General features: G+C 48.1%; 1 protein-coding gene across 4 annotated transcripts; it reads left to right on the forward strand.

Moving 5' to 3' along the window:
* The first annotated feature begins 2,140 nt into the window (after positions 1-2,140).
* LOC140913669 (uncharacterized) lies at positions 2,141-12,699 on the forward strand. Of its 4 annotated transcripts, none has more exons than XM_073350446.1 (4): positions 2,141-2,251; positions 4,886-5,073; positions 5,806-5,922; positions 10,780-12,699. In XM_073350446.1, exons 2-4 carry the CDS (start codon positions 5,040-5,042, stop codon positions 12,141-12,143), a joined length of 1,515 nt encoding a protein of 504 aa, XP_073206547.1. In that variant the 5' UTR covers positions 2,141-2,251; positions 4,886-5,039; the 3' UTR covers positions 12,144-12,699. The 4 variants fall into 4 exon arrangements, with proteins under 4 accessions (XP_073206547.1, XP_073206544.1, XP_073206546.1 ...); XM_073350443.1 differs by having other exon boundaries at positions 4,944-5,073; XM_073350445.1 differs by having other exon boundaries at positions 4,944-5,073; positions 10,783-12,699.
* The last annotated feature ends 4,970 nt before the right edge of the window (positions 12,700-17,669 follow it).

Genomic DNA, 17,669 nt, shown 5'->3' on the forward strand with positions numbered 1-17,669 from the left:
CGACTTGGCCCTGCTGGTCATGCTCCGGCTGGAGACTAGGTATAAAAGGGAGCAGCTCGACTCATTCAGGGCTGACCACCCAAGAGGGTAATAACCTCTGCCTTTTCAGCTGGGGTTAACTCTTCACATACCACTTCTCTCGAGAGAAGTGTTGCTATGGTGTTCAGCCATCAAATCAGTTAGAGGGGCAGTCTGAGAATCCTCCTCTGCACAGCATGGCATGTTTACAATGGCTTCTCCATTGTCATCTGCTTTTAACCTGCTTATCACCAGTCTGTGGAGCAACCTTGATGCAGGACCTTTGCGTATTCTAGGTAACATTGGTAACCCTTTCCACAGCCTTCCTGCCTGGGTTCTGCATTTTGTACCTTTCTACAGGGAGTAACACCAGCTCCAAGCCCCCTGCATCAACTGATCATTCACACACATTGCGACTACACCAGGCTATCTGAGCAGCTTAGCTCTTTGTGAGGATTTTCTGAACTATGTCCATCATAGTCTTTAAAGCTTCCCCAAACTTTTGCACAAGTTCAGCCATCAGCTCCCCCTCTGCCTCAGAGCCACCCTGCAGGGACTCTCCAGTGAGATCCAGGGGCCCCGTGACTTTTCTCCCATCCAGGAGATGAAATGGGGCACTCCATGTGGCCTCTTGGGGCACTCCAGGGTAAGCAAATAGACAGGTACATCCCAGTCACTCACCCTCTTGTATGCATATGTTCCTGTTGAGGAGATTTCACCACCTCCCTAGGTAACCCATTCCAGAGCTTTGCCACCCTCCTAGTGAAACAGGGCTTCCTAATATCCAACCTAGACCTCCCGCATTGTAACTTGAGACCATTGCTTCTTGTTCTGTTGCCTGCCACCACTGAGAACAGCCGAGCTCCATCCTCTTTGGAACCCCCCTTCAGGTAGTTGAAGGCTGCTATCAAATCCCCCGTCACGCTTCTCTTCTGCAGACTAAATAAGCCCAGTTCCCTCAACCTCTCCTCATAAGTCATGTGCTTCAGCCCCCTAATCATTTTTGTTGCCCTCCGCTGGACTCTCACAAAATAGCTGCCCCTATTCTCAGAGTTTGCTTCTGGGAATTCAGAGACATACTCCCTTTTGATACAGGTCATATTATCTTATTTCCCACCAACGCATCAGCTGAGAAATTCTTAAGAACTCCCACATTGAAAGTACCCCGTAAACCTTCCCACTCTCATTCACTGTCAGCTAAAGGCTCCATGGTTTTCAACTGCCCCAAGACCAGGAGTTTTACCTCCTCCCCTAGAAGATCACCCTCTTTAATCACCTCTTTCCGATGAAGTGAGCTGTAGCTCACGAAAGCTTATGTTCAAATAAATTGTTTAGTCTTTAAGGTGCCACAAGTCCTCCTTTTCTTTTTCCTGACTAGAGACATCTGTGCTCCAGTGTCTCCCCAGCCCTGGCACACGCTACCGTTGACCTCGGCCTATTTTAATAAACTCTTGGTCTGGGTCCAGGAGATCAGACCTGCCAAAATTAACTCGAGCTCGGGCTGCCACCACTGAAGTCTCTGCCTGGGGGGCAGCGGCTTTCACCTGGGCAGCTCAGGGCGGGGATCTGGATCCCCCAGACATGGGGCATCACTTTGTCACATAAGTGACACTTCCTTGGGCCCTCCCTGGGTTTCGTCCCCTCTGCCCCCTCCTTCTGCCCAGGAACAAGCCGCGGGCCCCCTTCTACTCCAGGCTCTTGCCCTTCCCCGTGGGCCCCGCACTCCAGGAGGGGCGGCACGGGGCGGTCCCAGTGAACTCCCACCGCAGCTGCCCCTGCTGGGGATCTCTCCCCTGCCGCAGCCCGCGCCTCCTCCGAGCCGCCCGCGATCGATCCACGAGGGGCGAGTCCCGGCCCCTGGACTTGGGACCCCGGTTTGCAAAGTATCCGCCGCTTTATGCCCCTGCCCCGGGGCCTGGGCCAGGGCAGCGGCTCGTCTCCAGCAGCCTCGGGCCGGCCCCGCCCCGCGTTCCCCCGCCCCGCGGCAGATGCTCCCAGCCGGGCCGCACGGGGGGCGCGGGGCGGGGCCGGAAGGTCCCTGCGTGGGGGCCTCCCCCGGCGGCTGGAGCGGGAGGCGCAGGCGCGGGGCTGCGGCGGAGCGGGAGGCGCAGGCGCGGGGCTGCGGCGGAGCGGGGCCTTCCCGGACACCTGGGGCGGGAGGTCGCTGCCCGGGCGGAGGAAGCGGCCGGGGCCGGAGCCGAGCCCGGCGATGGCTGCAGCGGGGCCGGCGCAGGTAGGACGCGGGGCGGGGACTCCCCGGCCGGGCACTGGCTGGTCCCGGCTGGGGCCCAGGGGGGCCGGGACCGGGTCCCTCCCGCGCTAGTGACCCCGGGGCTGGGAGCGGCTCAGCGCGGCCAGGCAGGGGCCGGGGGTCAGGGGCTGCAGCAGGCGGAGCGCTGGGGCCGGGGAGCGGCTTTGGGGCCCCGGGACCCGCCCACAAAGCCGGGCGGACATGCGGAGCCAGGCGCGACCCCTTTACCCCGAGTCCCCGGGGGGCCTGTGCGGGGGGTCTCCCTGGGTCACAGCTGCAGCGGCCGGAGCGGTGGGTTGAGAGAGGGCTTCACTTTTTCAACGGCTGAGTCTTTCACTCTTACACCACATGCGACTAGCCAGTCAGCTGAGTTTCTTGCAGACAGATGGGGAGCATTTGCTGGTCTTGTTCCAAACGAGTGTCCAACTTCGGGATGAACAAGTGACAATGCCCTGAACATTGGCCTCCCGTTTCTGTAGCGTCTGGTATCTCTTGCTTAAGTGGAAAGTAGGATGCCACAGCCCTGTTGGTTCACAGAAACTGAGTTGTGTCTCCAGCATTCTTAACAGCCGCATTCGGTTCTTCTAAAATTGGCTTTGACAGTGGCGGGCTGATAAGGCTTTTTGCATGTCCATACAGTCCAGAGGCCAGGTGTTCTGCAGCCTTTTCATATAGGTTGTCAGTATTGGCTTAGCTGATCAGTCTGGCAAACCCAGCTCCTCCATTTTTACTATATAAATCCATGGTACACCCTCATCTTGAACGCTGCATGCGGTTCTCGTCATTCCCTCGGAAGCACCTGGAATAATTCCTGCTGGAAGACAGGATATTGGGATAGATGGACCATTGGTCTGACCCAATAATGTCCTTCTTACATAAAAATAATTATAATAGTAGAAGTTCAGTACAGAAATTCCCCGAGATAATGACCTCTTCAGGTAGCGATGATGTGAGATAATGGCCTTGGGAAATAATGCATTTTTAAAATATTGGCCTACTACGAAACATATATTTATATAAGTTTCCCAGTCACAAATCTAGCATTCTGTAGCAAAGTCACTAAAACGTAGTCCAATGCCCTGGCTGCTGTTTGTCGTTCCACCGTTCACTCTACCGCTCCATCCCCAATGGCCCTGCACTGTCACCTTCTGCTGCCACTGTGACCTCTGTGAGTCTGTCTCTTCAGGTTCCACCCAGCTCTCAGTGGGGGAACCTCACAGCTAGTGCAGGCCGGGCCGTCTCTTCCACAGAAACACTCCCACAGCAGGTTTAAGCACTTAGACCTAATTATCAGTGTTTTTAGCTCTTGTGGTCACTTATGAAGCCTAATCAACTCTCTCTGTAAACAGGAGAGAGGGCAGGTCAAATAATGCCTGTCACCTACACCGAGCAAAACACCTGTGCCCCACCCTCTCTCTCTGTGCACTAGGATATGGCATCCAAACCTCCTGCTTAGGGAGTGCAGTTCAGTTGAAGATGACCAGTGCTTAATTTGTAAGGAAAGAGGTGCTGGGGCTCAAGCAAGTTTGTTACTTTAATAACTGATGTGACAAGCCCAGAGGTCCCAGAGCTATGAACTGCCCAGCCTAGAGGTGCCGGGGCTCAGCCCTGGCACAAATTAAGCACTGAGGGACACATCCTCATTCAGTCAAGCTAAGTACAGTTCTGCTGCCTTTTACTCATACAATACAGATAACAACATTTCATAACCTCCACAGTTAATACTTAAAAATAAAAGGAGGACTTGTGGCACATTAGAGACCAACAAATTTATTTGAGCATAAGCTTTTGTGAGCTACAGCTCACTTCATCAGATGCATTCAGTGGAAAATACAGTGTGGAGATTTATATACATAGAGAACATGAAACAATGCGTGTTACCATACACACTGTAAGGAGAGTGATCACTTAAGGTGAGCTATTACCAGCAGAAGAGTGATGGGTCGTCCTCAAATAAATTTTAGTCTCTAAGGTGCCACAAGTACTCCTTTTCTTTTTGCGAAGACAGACTAACACGGCTGCTACTCTGAAACCAGTTAATTCTTAAGTGATTTGTAACCAACACCTGCCAAAATTGATCCCTTGGGCAACACAGCTCTGTTTCCTGGATACCTAGGCAGAGTAGGTGAGTTCATGTATATACAGTCTGGTCCTGAAGCTTTTCCACCCAACTGGGTCATCACTAGCTGTCAGGGGAGAGCTCATTCAGACCTTGCTTACAAACCATCATTTGAAATTATTAGGTTGGCCAATATAGCTGAAACAAATGTGCCAACATTGTCATAAATAACTGTATGAGGAAGCTAGTCTTGGTTCATACTTTTCAAACCCATTATGCTTTCTCAGGTACAAGTATTTTCTCATACACTGTATATGCATTTAAAGTGTGTATTAATGTTTCAATTTCAATTCAGATTTCCAACCAACAACTAAACTGGCAACACTGCATGTAATTGGGGGGGGGGGTGTTGGGGAAATTCAGGGGGGGCTTAGGGAAATCCCTGCCCTGAGGTCCCTGGGGGAGCTGGGTGGGGCGGTGGAGTCTCCCTCGTTCACAGCTGGTGGGCTGGGTGTTATCCCTGTGAGTCACTCCCCTAGAAACCGCGTCCCCTGCAGAGACTCCAGGCTTGGGGGGCTGGAGCGGAAGGTGCAGAGTGTGTAACGCTTCTGACAGCAGCTCCAGGTGGCGTTTGAGGACGTTGCTCTGTATTTCACCCGGGAGGAGTGGGAGCTCTTATCTAAGCAAGAGAAGCTGCTGTACCGGGACCAGATGCTGAGGAATAACCAGGCCCTCATTTCCCTGGGTAAGGACCTATTTATCTTTACTCATAGCTGTGAAATGTCTGGGTTCCCTTGACACCTCAGCTGCCATGTGCCACCCAGCAGCCAAGTGGTGGCAAATGTCAGCAACTTTCAGAGCCTCAGGCTAATGTTAATGTAACCTGTTTACTTGCATTATGTACCTCAGTCCTGGCACAGAGGTGGTTGGAAACAGCCCATGAGCAACAACCTCTTCCAGGAATCTCAGCCCAGACACCAATGGCAGTAACTCTGTCTCAAGAACTGACTCTAGTTAGACAAATAAGGCAGGGAGAAAATCCTCCTGCAGCAACTCCCCACCTCTCCAAAAAAGAATCAACATCGTAAGTTTAACAGCCGCACAACTGAACAAATCTTGCACCCTATGCAAAATAACTGGTAGGTCTGTGTAACGGTGACACCTGCCATGACTCAACCCCCACAGCAAATTGAGAAGGGTCATAGACGTTGCTGCTTCAGAGTGTGAACTGAACTTGCCTGGTGGGAGATGGGAAGAAATCTTTTCTAAGGAAGGCTTATTTCATTATTCTCCTGCTTGGGATCTCCTGCGCTTTCCTCTCAAGCAGCGTCTGATATTGGGGCCTTATCGTTCCAGGTGCTGCGCAGACAAACACTGATCGAGGTCAGGGCCCTGTTGTGCTGGGCTGCACCAATATATAAATGAGTCCCTACCCCCAAAACTTTAGTAATAAAACTGATTCATTCCCCCGCAACAGGCTATTCAGGTTCCACTCCGGACTTAATCCACCGGATTGAGCTAGGGGAGGCAGAGCTCTGGATTCAGGATGTCGAGGACTCTAAAGAAAGCTCGGGATCTGAGAGCCCCTCCTCAGGTGAGTCATAATAATCCAAACCCTTCTGATTTACACACCTGCTAGTGGAGGGCTCCTTAATGTAAAAGGCAAAGGCAGAAAGAGATCCACTGGCTGGGAGCAGAAGCGAGACAAATTGATGCTGGGAATTAGGGGCCACTGTTTATCTGGGAGAGGAATGATCCATTGGGAGAGCTTCCCTCTGGAGAGGGTGGATTCTCCATTACTGTGAGTCTGTCAGTGGAAATGGGGCATCTCTTTCTCCAAGCCCTGCTCTAACTCGGCCAGAAGTTACTGGGATGGAGTCAGGAATGGCTTGGGGAGATTCTCTGGCTCAGATAGGCAGGAAGCCAGGCTGGATGCTCTCAATGCGTCTGTCTGGCCTTGATATCAATGAATCACAGATATCATAGTAATGTAGGACTAGACGGGACCTCGGTAGGTCATCTAGTCCAGTCCCCTGCGCTGAGGCACGACTAAGTATTATGAAGTCCATCCCTGACAGGTGTCTGTGTAAACTGTTCTTAGAAACCTCCAATGATGGAGATTCCACAACCTCCCCAGGTAATTTTTTCCAGTGCTTAACTACCCTTTCAGTTTGGAAGTCTTTCCTAATGTCTAACCTAAATCTCCCTTCCTGCAATTTAAGCCCATTACTTCTTGTCCTGGCCTCAGTGGATAAGGAGAACAATTTATCTTTCTAACAACCTTTTAGGTACTTCAAGACTGTTATCAGGTGTCCACCAGCCGCCCTCCCCCCGCCCACACAGTCTTTTCTTCTCCAGACTAAACAAATACAATTTTTTCAATCTTTCCTATGGGTCATGTTTTCTAGACCTTTAATCATTCTTGTTGCTTTTGTCTGACCCTCTCCAATTTGTCCACATCCTTTCTGAAGTGTGGGGCCCAGAACTGGACACAATTCTCCGGTTGAGGCCTTACCAGTGCTGAGCAGAGTAGAAGAATTACTTCTCACATCTTGCTTGTAACACTCCTGCTAATACATCCCAGAATGATATTTGCTTTTTTTTTTTTCAACAGAATTCCATTGTTGGCTCATATTTAGTTTGTGATCCACAATAACTCCATATGGTTTTCTGCAGTACTCTTTCCTAGGCAGTCATTTCCCATTCTGTATTTGTGTGATTTATTATTCCGACTTAAGTGTAGTACTTTGCATATGGTCTTATTGAATTTCATCCTATTTAATTCCAACCATTTCTCCAGTTTGTCAAGATCCTTTTGAATTCTAATCCTGTCCTCTAAAGCACTTGCAACCCCTCCCAGCTTGGCATCGTCCATAAACTTTGAGTGTATTCTCTGTGCCACTGTCCAAATCATTTATGAAGATACGGAATAGGACCGATCCCAGTGGGATCCCATTCGATATGCCTTTCAGCTCGTTTTTGAGCTATAATAACTACTCTCTGAGTACAGTTTTCTAACGAGTTGTGCACCCACCTTATTTGCCTAGGCTGTGTTTCTCTAATTTGTTCACGAGACGGTCATGTAAGACCGTATCAGAAGTCTCACTAACGTTGAGCTGTGACATGTACTGCTTCTCCCCTATCCACGAGTCTTACTACCTGTCAAAGAAGGATATTAGGTTGGTTTGACATAATTTGTTCCTGACAAATCCATGTTTTCTGTTACCTAGAAGGAAATAAACTAATAAGTGCTTACAAATAGAATGTTTGCTTATCCATTATCTTTCCAGGTACTGAAGTTAAGATGACTGGTCTGTAATTCCTTGGCTTGTCCTTATTCCCCTTTCTATAACTGGTTACTATATTTGCCCTTTTCCAGTCCTTGGGTCTCTCTACCATCCTCAGCGATTATCTCTAAGAACAAGTGAATGGCTCAGAGATCATTTCAGCCAGTTCTTAAGTATTCTAGGATGTATTTCATCAGGCCGTGCTTACTTGAAGACCTCTAACTTGTCTAAGTAATTCATAACTATTTCTTTTCCTCTTTTAGGCTCAGATCCTACCCCATTGATTCTGATGTTCACTATGTTAGTCGACCAATCACAGCTAACTTTTTTGGTGAAAACTGAAACAAAAGAGGCATTTAACAGTTTGGCCATTGCTGCATTTTCTCTTATTGTCTTTCCCTCCTCATTTAGTAATGGGCCTAGCCTGTCCTTGGTCTTCCCTTTCCTTCCCATATATTTGTAAAATGCTTTCTTGTTGCCCTTTATATCCCTAGTTAGTTTAGTTTTGTTTTTTTGCCTCGGCCTTTCTAATTTTGTTCCTACATGCTTATGGGTTTTTTTTTTTAATATTCATCCTTTATAATTTGACTTAGTTTCCACTTCTTGTATGACTCTTTTTTGAGTTTCAGGTCACTGGCAATCTCCTGGTTAAGGCAGGGAGTCCTCTTATCATACTTCCCATCTTTCCTACTCATTGGATATCTCTGACCTATGATGGGACATAAACATTATGGGGCCTCAAAGCTGTGAAAGAGAAATGGATCGGAGATGGGGAGATGATAAACTTGAAAGAGGGGTGGGATAGTGATATGGGATAATGTAGGGAGGGGGAAGATTTCAGGGGATGCTGAGGTTTCCATGGTAGGGCCACGGAGCATATGAGGGCTGCATTTACCTAGAGGGTAGGACATTGCAGTAGGATTCAAAAGATCTTGATTCAGTTCTAGAAGCGAATCGCTACAGCTCCACAATGCCTCAGTTACCCCACCTGTGTAATGGAGAGGGCATTGAGGCTGTAAGGATAAAATCCATCTGTGTGTGTGTCAGTGGATCTGGCACTGGGGATCAGACAAGCACCTGGCTGGAAAGACATGCCTGTTGTTCTATAGACCACAACACCTTCTTCTAGGCTTCCCACACCTCAGAAAATCATACCAAGGCAGGGGTACCCTAGAGATTTTTCAGATGGGCTTCATGCCTCTGCCCCTCCTGACTCAAGCTGTTGTGCTGGTGTTGTATGGCCCTGGGACATCTGGATCCAGACATAACTCAGCCAGAGGCAAAAACCTTCTCGCAGCCTGGGAGAGCATCCCAGAGTCACTGGCCCTTGGCAGAGAAGGTGCTGCCCTGTCAAGGTTCCCACCCCACCCCCTCTCTGCTATTTCACTTCACACATGAGCTCTCAGACTGGAGAAACCTGCCCCCAGCGAGCAAGGAGAAAGCTGGGAATGACTCAGGGCAGGGCAGGATCAGTCACGTATGAAGAGCGCAGGTCATGCTATGCAGAGGACGCCATTTTGTAGAGTAGGTCTCAGGAACTTGCAGCGTTTCGCTGTAATGCCCTAAAACTGCCCCGTGTTCCGGGCAGCTGTTGCTGGGGGAGAATGAACACGTTTAGGTGCCCAGACAAAATCGTCCTGTGGGGCACGACTTGGAGTACCCTGGTGTATGGGCTGGGTGTGAGGGAGAGGGGGTGGAATGGTCTTTGTCACATCCCCTCTCCTGCTTTCTCAGTGGCACAAAATCTTTGTTGTGTACATTGCTTCAGTGTCAATGCTTAGCATAGCCCTCAGCCTTAACATGGTCTGTGACTGTCTGTAGACCAAAGGCTGGGTGGCAGCCATTCACTCCTTCCACCTCAGCAGTGTCACTGATTGGGTTGTAAAACGAGACAAACATGTTTTTCAGGTTATATCACACAAACCCTGAGTGACTTGTCATCCCATCAAACCCCCACCCTCTTAAGGATTTTAGTTCGGTTTTAGTTTTGCACAAAGAATGAAACATGAGGCTGAAGCTAAATGACTTCTTTAGGAGGAATTCCTTGAAAAGGAATCACTCCCCTGCAGGAATAAGCTACATTGTTCTAAGTGGCTTTATACCGGTCTCACTGGGTCCACATGAGGGGATTGTAGCTGGTTTCAAACCAATATAGTTTAAACAGCGCAAACACTGGGGAACAGGCCTTATGCTATAAAACAGGAGACAGTGCAGAACCACCAACATGTAAATAAAAACCTCTAATGGAAATAAAACCAAAATCAGTGTGAAAACAAAACCCAGACCCTGTTTGTTAGCACTTTGAGGCCCTAGTTCTGGCTGAGGGCCTTGTTGTGCCAGGCGCTGCCTGTATCCTGGGCAAGCTACAATTTAAGCACAAAACGAGACCCAAGATGCATGGCACACATGGGAATCATAGAATACCACGGTTGGAAGGGACCTCAGGTGGTCATCTAGTCCAACCCCCTGCTCAAAGCAGGACCAACCCCCAATTTTTGCCCCAGATCCCAAATGGCCCCCTCAAGGATTGAACTCACAACCCTCGGTTTAGCAGGCCAATGCTCAAACTAGTGAGCTATCCCTCCCCCCAGGTGGTGGCTGTTGCACAAACAACATAGGATAGAACCACCCTGAGTTAGGCTGCAGATTTGTGTCAGCATTTCGTATCAGAAATTAGAGAGCAGTTACAGTAAATTTAGTAAAAGTCACAGGTCACTAAATTTACTGTGACAGCTCCATGATTTTTAACATAACCTGCCCTCCTCCTTGCCCTGCCCATGGAGCACCAACCGCCCAAAGAAGCACCTTCCCCCTAGTGCTGCAGCCCTAACCCCAGCCTGGTGCAGAGGGGTTGGTGTGGGCTAGAGAAGATCTGGGTGGCAAGGCCATTCACTGAAGTTTGGCTCGCTTCCCCCACCATTCTGACTGGGGGCGGGGGCAAATCTGAGTGGCGCTGTAACCCCGCAGGCCAGGTCTCAATTCCCAGAGCGAGGTGTTGGGTCCAGCCCTGTCGGACAGGAGCCGCCATTGCAGGCAGAGGCACCCATCCAAAAAACAGTCACTGAGAAATGGGGAAATCGCTCCATCTGTGACATTTTCCCATCTTTGACAAACCAGTAGACTTTACTGTGCACTAACGCCAGGATTCCCTCTGCTCTCTCCAGCAGGGCACGGGATCCTGGGAGGAACGAGGGCATGGGCAGAATGTGGGGAGAGCATGGCAGGAACACAGGATCCCACATCACACAGGGGGATCCATGCACAGGACTCAGTCCATCCCTGGGGTAAACTCAGCCAGAGACCGGATCTGGCTACACACCAGAGACTCTCCATCAGCCAGCGTCCTGACCGCCGCATCAATTGCGGCAAGAGGTTCAGCAATCCGTCCGCGCTGACCCAGCACCAGCGCTGGCATATCGGGGAGAGGCCGTACCACAGCGCTGCCTGTGGCAGGAGCTTCAGGCAGTCCTCAATCCTGAGAACACACCGGGGCACGCACACCAGGGAGCGGCCGCACCACTGCTCTGACTGCGGCAAGGGCTTTGCACAGAGCTCAAGCCTCAGTAGACACCAGCTCATGCACACCGGGGAGCGGCCGCATCGCTGCGCTGACTGCGGCAAGGGCTTTGTACAGATTTCAAACCTGAGAGTCCATCAGCGTACGCACACCGGGGAGCGGCCGCACCGCTGTGCTAACTGCGGCAAGGCCTTTGCACAGATTTCACACCTGAGGGTCCATCAGCGCAGACACACCAGGGAGCGGCCACACTGCTGTGTTGACTGCGGCAAGGTCTTTGCACAGATTTCACACCTGAGAGTCCATCAGCTCACACACACCGGGGAGCGGCCACATCACTGTGCTGACTGCGGCAAGGCCTTTGCACAGATTTCACACCTGAGGGTCCATCAGCGCAGACACACCGGGGAGCGGCCGCACTGCTGTGTTGACTGCGGCAAGGGGTTTGTATGCAGCTCAAGCCTCAGCAGACACCAGCGCACACACACTGGGGAGCGGCCACACCGTTGTGCTGACTGTGGCAAGGGCTTTGTACAGAGCTCAAGCCTGAGAAGACACCAACGCACGCACACTGGGGAGCGGCCGCACCGCTGTGTTGACTGTGGCAAGGGCTTTGCACGCAGCTCAAGCCTGAGAAGACACCAGCGCACACACACTGGGGAGCGGCCGCACCGCTGTGCTGACTGTGGCAAGGGCTTTATACAGAGCTCAATCCTGAAAAGACACCAGCTCACCCACACCGGGGAGCAGCCGTACCGCTGTGCTGACTGCGGCAAGGGCTTTGTACAGATTTCAAACCTGAGAGTCCATCAACACACGCACGCCGTGGAGGGGCCGCACTGCTGCGCTGACTGTGGCAAGCGCTTTGCTAGGTTGGCCAATCTCATCCGGCACCAAATCACACACAGCAGTGCCCCCCTGGCAACGCCACAGCCTAAAGGGCTTCTGGCAGCCAGTGGGCCTGGCACAGCGCCAGCAGGTGTGAACCAGGGAGTGGTCCTGTTCCCATGATGCCTGACAGAGACACTGTGTGGGGCAGGGAAGGGGACTTGGCTGAGCAATGTGGGGAAGAGCAGACAGGTGGAGGGAATTTAGAGCAGATGGTCACGGCCTTCTCTATTTGGGAGCATCCCCACCCCCACCCCCACTCCCTGTAGGTGGGATCCAGCCAGGCCTTTCTCTTTCTATCCCACACTCATGCATCAGGCTGGGATGCAGCCAGGACACCCCTCACCCCCCTCTAGATGGGACCCAGCCAGGAAATTCCCCACACACCTACCTCAGTTCCAGTCAGCGAGTGACTCTTGGGTGACATCTAGAGGTGGGATTTGCAGTCCTGTCTCAGCATGGATTGGGCTGAGAGCGGAACAGCCCGGCTGCATGTGATTGAAAGATGACGCAGGAACTACTCCTGCTATCTTTTTAAATACAAATGTGATGAAGAACTATGTACTTAATGTGTTACAAAGGTCTGTCTAACCAGGGTGGATTTGATTTAAATCACGAGTCAGGAAGACTCTATTTATGTAGAAATCCGTGATTAAAAGTGCATTCTTGTTGGTTGTTATATCCTTAATACATATTCTTCACAACTAAGAGAGAGATGTAGGCTTCATTTTTAAAAGGTTACACACTATACATTTTTAAGTGATTTATTTTGAAAACTTTTCAGATGAGTTTTACAGCTATATCAGAAAATGAATGATTGTTTGGTTATTTCATTTACCAAAGATAATTGAAGCAGACATTTATGAAGTCACTGGGAGGTGAACTATCTCCAAATCAACAGGTTAATGGTTAATATTTGGAGGATTTTCTTGCCATGCTGTGTTAGGAGGAGAACATCACCAGACAGACATTTAAATAGTTTTATTTAACTAAATCAACAACGTTATGTATGCTGGATTTTTTTTCTTCAACAGCAAACGTATAATATTTTTTACAAAACAAGCATATGAATTTTTGAATTTAGTTAAACATTCAAGTTTTTTAAAATCAGGTTTGTTTTTGTTAAAATTGTTTTTAACTAAAATAGTTAAATATTTTTAAAAAAAAATTAAATCGACGATGTCAGCCAGGTTAACATGAGAAACTTAAAATATTGGCTTCTGGAGCTAACTCAGTCGCCTTCACCTTCATTTTCCTGTTTGTTCATAATCTGGAAAAGAAAAACAAGCTTTCCTGCTTTTTCAGGTCCCAAATGATTTCTCAATTTGGAATGAATTATTTCAAAGCAAGAAAATATTCTTTCTACTCTGGCAGAAGAAGCTACTCCTCTTAAGTGAGATTATCACTTCAACAGTCTCTGAATCCAAGTGCTTAAGTGACTTCTACCAGTTCCATCAATGTGACTTTCTTTAAAACATCATCAGCGAACACATATTTCTTGTATGGTTCTTATTCCCAAACTGGGTCTCTTATGACCTGCTGCCATTATAGGTTTTCCTTTCTATTGAGAGAATGGTATGGTAGATCTTAAATCAATGAAGGCTACACTCAGAAAGACCTCAAGACTTCTGGAATATGTTGCTCAAACAGTTTCACTTTTGTTTCTACTGCCTGCCCTTCCTGTGATGGGTTTGATCACAGAGACCCCCTTGGGACTGTCACCTGATGTGCTGAAACTACCTCTGAACCCATTTTCCCTGATGGCTTGGGACTCCAGAACCCTGCCTTGTTGAGCCAGACATGCAAGCCTGCTGCAACACAGACCCAGGATCTGAACCACCCCCCCCCCCCCCCCAAAGCTGCAGGCTTTAACCGAAAACTACTCAGTAGGTAACCAGTTTCCAGCATCCAGATACCCAGCTCCCAATGGGATCCAAACCCCAAATAAATCTGTTTTCCTGTGTATAAAGCTTATACAGGGTAAACTCAAATTGTCCGCCCTCTATAACACTGATAGAGAGATATGCACAGCTGTTTGCTCACCCAGGTATTAATCACTTACTCTATGTTAATGAATAAACAAAAGTGATTTTATTAAGTATAAAAAGTAGGATTTAAGTGGTTCCAAGTAATAACAGACACAACAAAGTAAGTTACCAAGCAAAATATAACAAAACAGGCAAGTCTAAGCCTAATACATTAAGAAACTGAATACGGGTAAATGTAACCCTTAGAGATGTTCCAATAAGCTTCTTTCACAGACTAGACTCCTTCCTAGTCTGGGCCCAGGCCTTTCCCTTGTTACAGACCTTGTTAGTTCCAGCAGGCATCTTAGATGAAAAGCAGGGGATTCCACGAGTGGGGACCCCTTTGTTCTGTTCCATGCCCTTTTATATCTTTGGTACAAGGTGGGAATCCTTTTCTCTCTGGGTTCCCACCCCTCCTTCTAAATGGAAAAGCACCAGGTTTAAGATGGATTCCAGTATCATGTGACCAGGTCACATGTCCTGTGAGACCTCATTCTTCATTACCCATCTCATGAACACAGGAAGGCTTGCAGGTAAACAGAGCCACTTACAGCCAATTGTCCTAGTCAATGGGAGCCATCTAAACCACCATTAATAGCCCACGCTTTGCATAATTACAATAGGACCTCAGAGTTAACTTCATATTTCTAATTTTAGATACAAGAATGATACATACATACAAATAGGATGACCACACTCAGTAGATTATAAGCTTTGTAATGATACCTTACAAGAGACCTTTTGCATAAAGCATATTCCAGTTACATCATATTCACATTCATAAGCATTATTTACATAAACAGATGAAGTGCAATGTCACACCTCCCTTCTCACATTTATCTCCAGACTTCTTCTCCTTGTCCAGATCTATTCCGCCCCCAACAATCTTCTATTTATTGAACTTTTTGAAACTTTGCACTTCTAGAGAGAGGTAAGGGATTGACTCTGTGTACACAAATTTGCAGAGGGACAATAGAGTTGAGGTCTGTTATTTCTCACGTCTATATATTATTTATTTAAAAACATTTTTGCTGTTAACAAGCATGTTATCTCTGGAGCCACAAATCCACAGTTTGAGAACTGCAAAACTAAGCATCTCTGATGGTATCTTCTGGACTGAGCACTGAGTCCCATTGGGTAGATACAAAGATTAACCTAAATAATCTATACAGAAGCCCCTGGAACCCCATAAGATTGGGTCCCTAATCCATGAACTATTGGAACTCATTTACAAAACTTTTCTTAAACATTACATGAATATATTGTCTCATTCTATAGAATTAGAATTTATAATCCCTATTCCATTATGAGATATCTTTGAGCTATAATGTATCTTAATTAAAACTATCTCTAGATAGGTTTTTTCCTCAAAAAGCATTTTGTCAAAAAAATCAGATTTTTTTTTTTTAAATCACTGATTTTTATGCACCCTGTGTCTAACTAGGTGTCTCTTTGCTATTAAAGAAGCTGATGCATTTGGATGGCATGTGGAAAAGCCAGTGTGAAGTGTAAATCTTTAAGGTGAACCAATCAAAGTGTTCTAAGGCCTAACTGACCATGAGGCCTGATGAACTGTGTGACTGGCAGGTGCACAGAGAGAGTTTCCCATTACTCCTGGAGGAATTCGGTGCGTAAAAATTCTGCGAACAATATTTTAAATTTGTGCATAGTTAATTTCTCAAAATAACATAATAATCACACTAGTTTCAATTATTTTGTTAATTTATTTCAAAATACCTGTCAGCAAGTATGTCTAACAATACAGACAACAAAAAAGATTCAAGAAGTGTTTTTGACAAATAGATTCCTTATTAGGCATATTAATCCAGAATTTTGAGTAATAATTCATGTAAACTACCATTCAAAAACGTATTTCCCGCACCCCTCAGAAACAGTGCAAAGGCTTGGGGGAGTCAGGGGAAACAGAGGAGCTGAGGGAGAGGGAAGTAATTGCTGGAAGTAGCCTGGGAGTGAAGCAGGAGGGCTGTTGGGTGCGGGTTGGAGAAGTATAGAAAGGATTTGTGGGGGAGGAGGAGTGGAGATTCTTAGAGCAGATCTTTTAACAAAACATCCCATCTTGAGAATCCACCATGACCCTTGGTAAATTGTTCCAAAATGGTTAATTACCTTTGCGATCAGAAATGTATGCTTTATTTCGAGGGCTGTTGATTAATCGCAGTTAACTCATGCGATTAACTCAAAAAAAAGTAACTGAAATTTAATAAATTAATCGCACTGTTAAACAATAGAATACCAATTGAAATTTATTAAATATTTTGGATATTTTTCTACATTTTCAAATATATTGATTTCTATTACAACACAGACTACAAAGTGTATAGTTGCCCACTTATTTGTAATAAAAATATTTGCACTGTAAAATTGATAAAAGAAATTGTACTTTTCAATACACCTCAGACAAGTACCATAGTGCAATCTCTTTATCGTGAAAGTGTAATGTACAGATGTAGATTTTTTTTTATTACATAACTACACTCAAAACCAAAACAATGTAAAACTTTAGAGCCTACAAGTCCATTTCACCCCAAGGAGCCAGCAGCTCTGCAGTGGGAATCTGTCCCCAAGAGCAGCATATACTGGAACTTGTGGCGTGGAGCTACATCTGCTCCCCCCAGTTGGGCTCTGGGTGTCAATCTGAAAGCCCATCCAGAACATACCCCTCTGGCTGTCAATCTGAAGGCCACCTTAGGGTGTACATGGAGCTGCATCAAGCCAGAGATGGGAGGTCCCAGACATGAGGCTGGGGAAGCAGGGGCATGAAATACGTGGGTGGAATAACGGGGGTGGAATACAGGGCATATGGACACAGGGTGGGGATGGGGTCGGGGTCAGGACACAAGGGACTGATGGGGTGGGGTTTGGAACACAGTGGGAGAGAAATGGGATGAGGGGACTAGGACACTGTGGGCAAAGGGGATGGGCTAGGGAAACAGTCGGCAAAGAGCAGATGGTGAGTGGGGATAGAACATGGGGGGCAGGATGTTAGAGAAGGAGGCCCATGGTATGGGGGGGCAGGATACTGTGGGGCAGATTGCCGTAGAATGGGGCTGGACAAGTGGGTCAGATAGGCTAGGACACGGGAGGTGGGGAAGATGTGGATAGGAAGGCTAGGGCAGTGGTGTTAGGATATAGGGGACAGGAGCCCAGGGGACAAGCACAGACGGGGTGGGGCTGGGTAGGACACAGGGAGCGGAGAGAGGCAGGAGGACTAGAGCAGGTGGCAGATGGGAAGGAGGAGGAACCACTTACCTGGTTACACCCACCCTGGGGGCCCCTTGTCCTTCTGCTCAACCAGGGAGAGGCTGCCAGGGGCTGGGCTCTGGGTGTCAGTTCAGAGCAACTGCACCTGTATTTGCCCTCAGTGGGCCCCACTGTCAGGCTTCCAGCTCCCCAGTTGTTCCCTCTCTCAGCTGAAGACATTCACCCCTCTCCCTTCTGACCGGGGTATTTGCAGGTTGCACCGTTCCCTCCCTCACTGTTATCCCAGCACGGAGAGGCTGCCCAAGGACACTTCCTGGCTTTCTCTTTAGAGGTGATTAATAGGTGCAGTGCTACTGGTATAAAATACCACCCAGCATTTCCTAGCAAGTCTGCTTTCTTC

Source organism: Lepidochelys kempii, chromosome 6, assembly GCF_965140265.1.
Source record: "Lepidochelys kempii isolate rLepKem1 chromosome 6, rLepKem1.hap2, whole genome shotgun sequence".
Classification (NCBI taxonomy): domain Eukaryota; kingdom Metazoa; phylum Chordata; order Testudines; family Cheloniidae; genus Lepidochelys; species Lepidochelys kempii.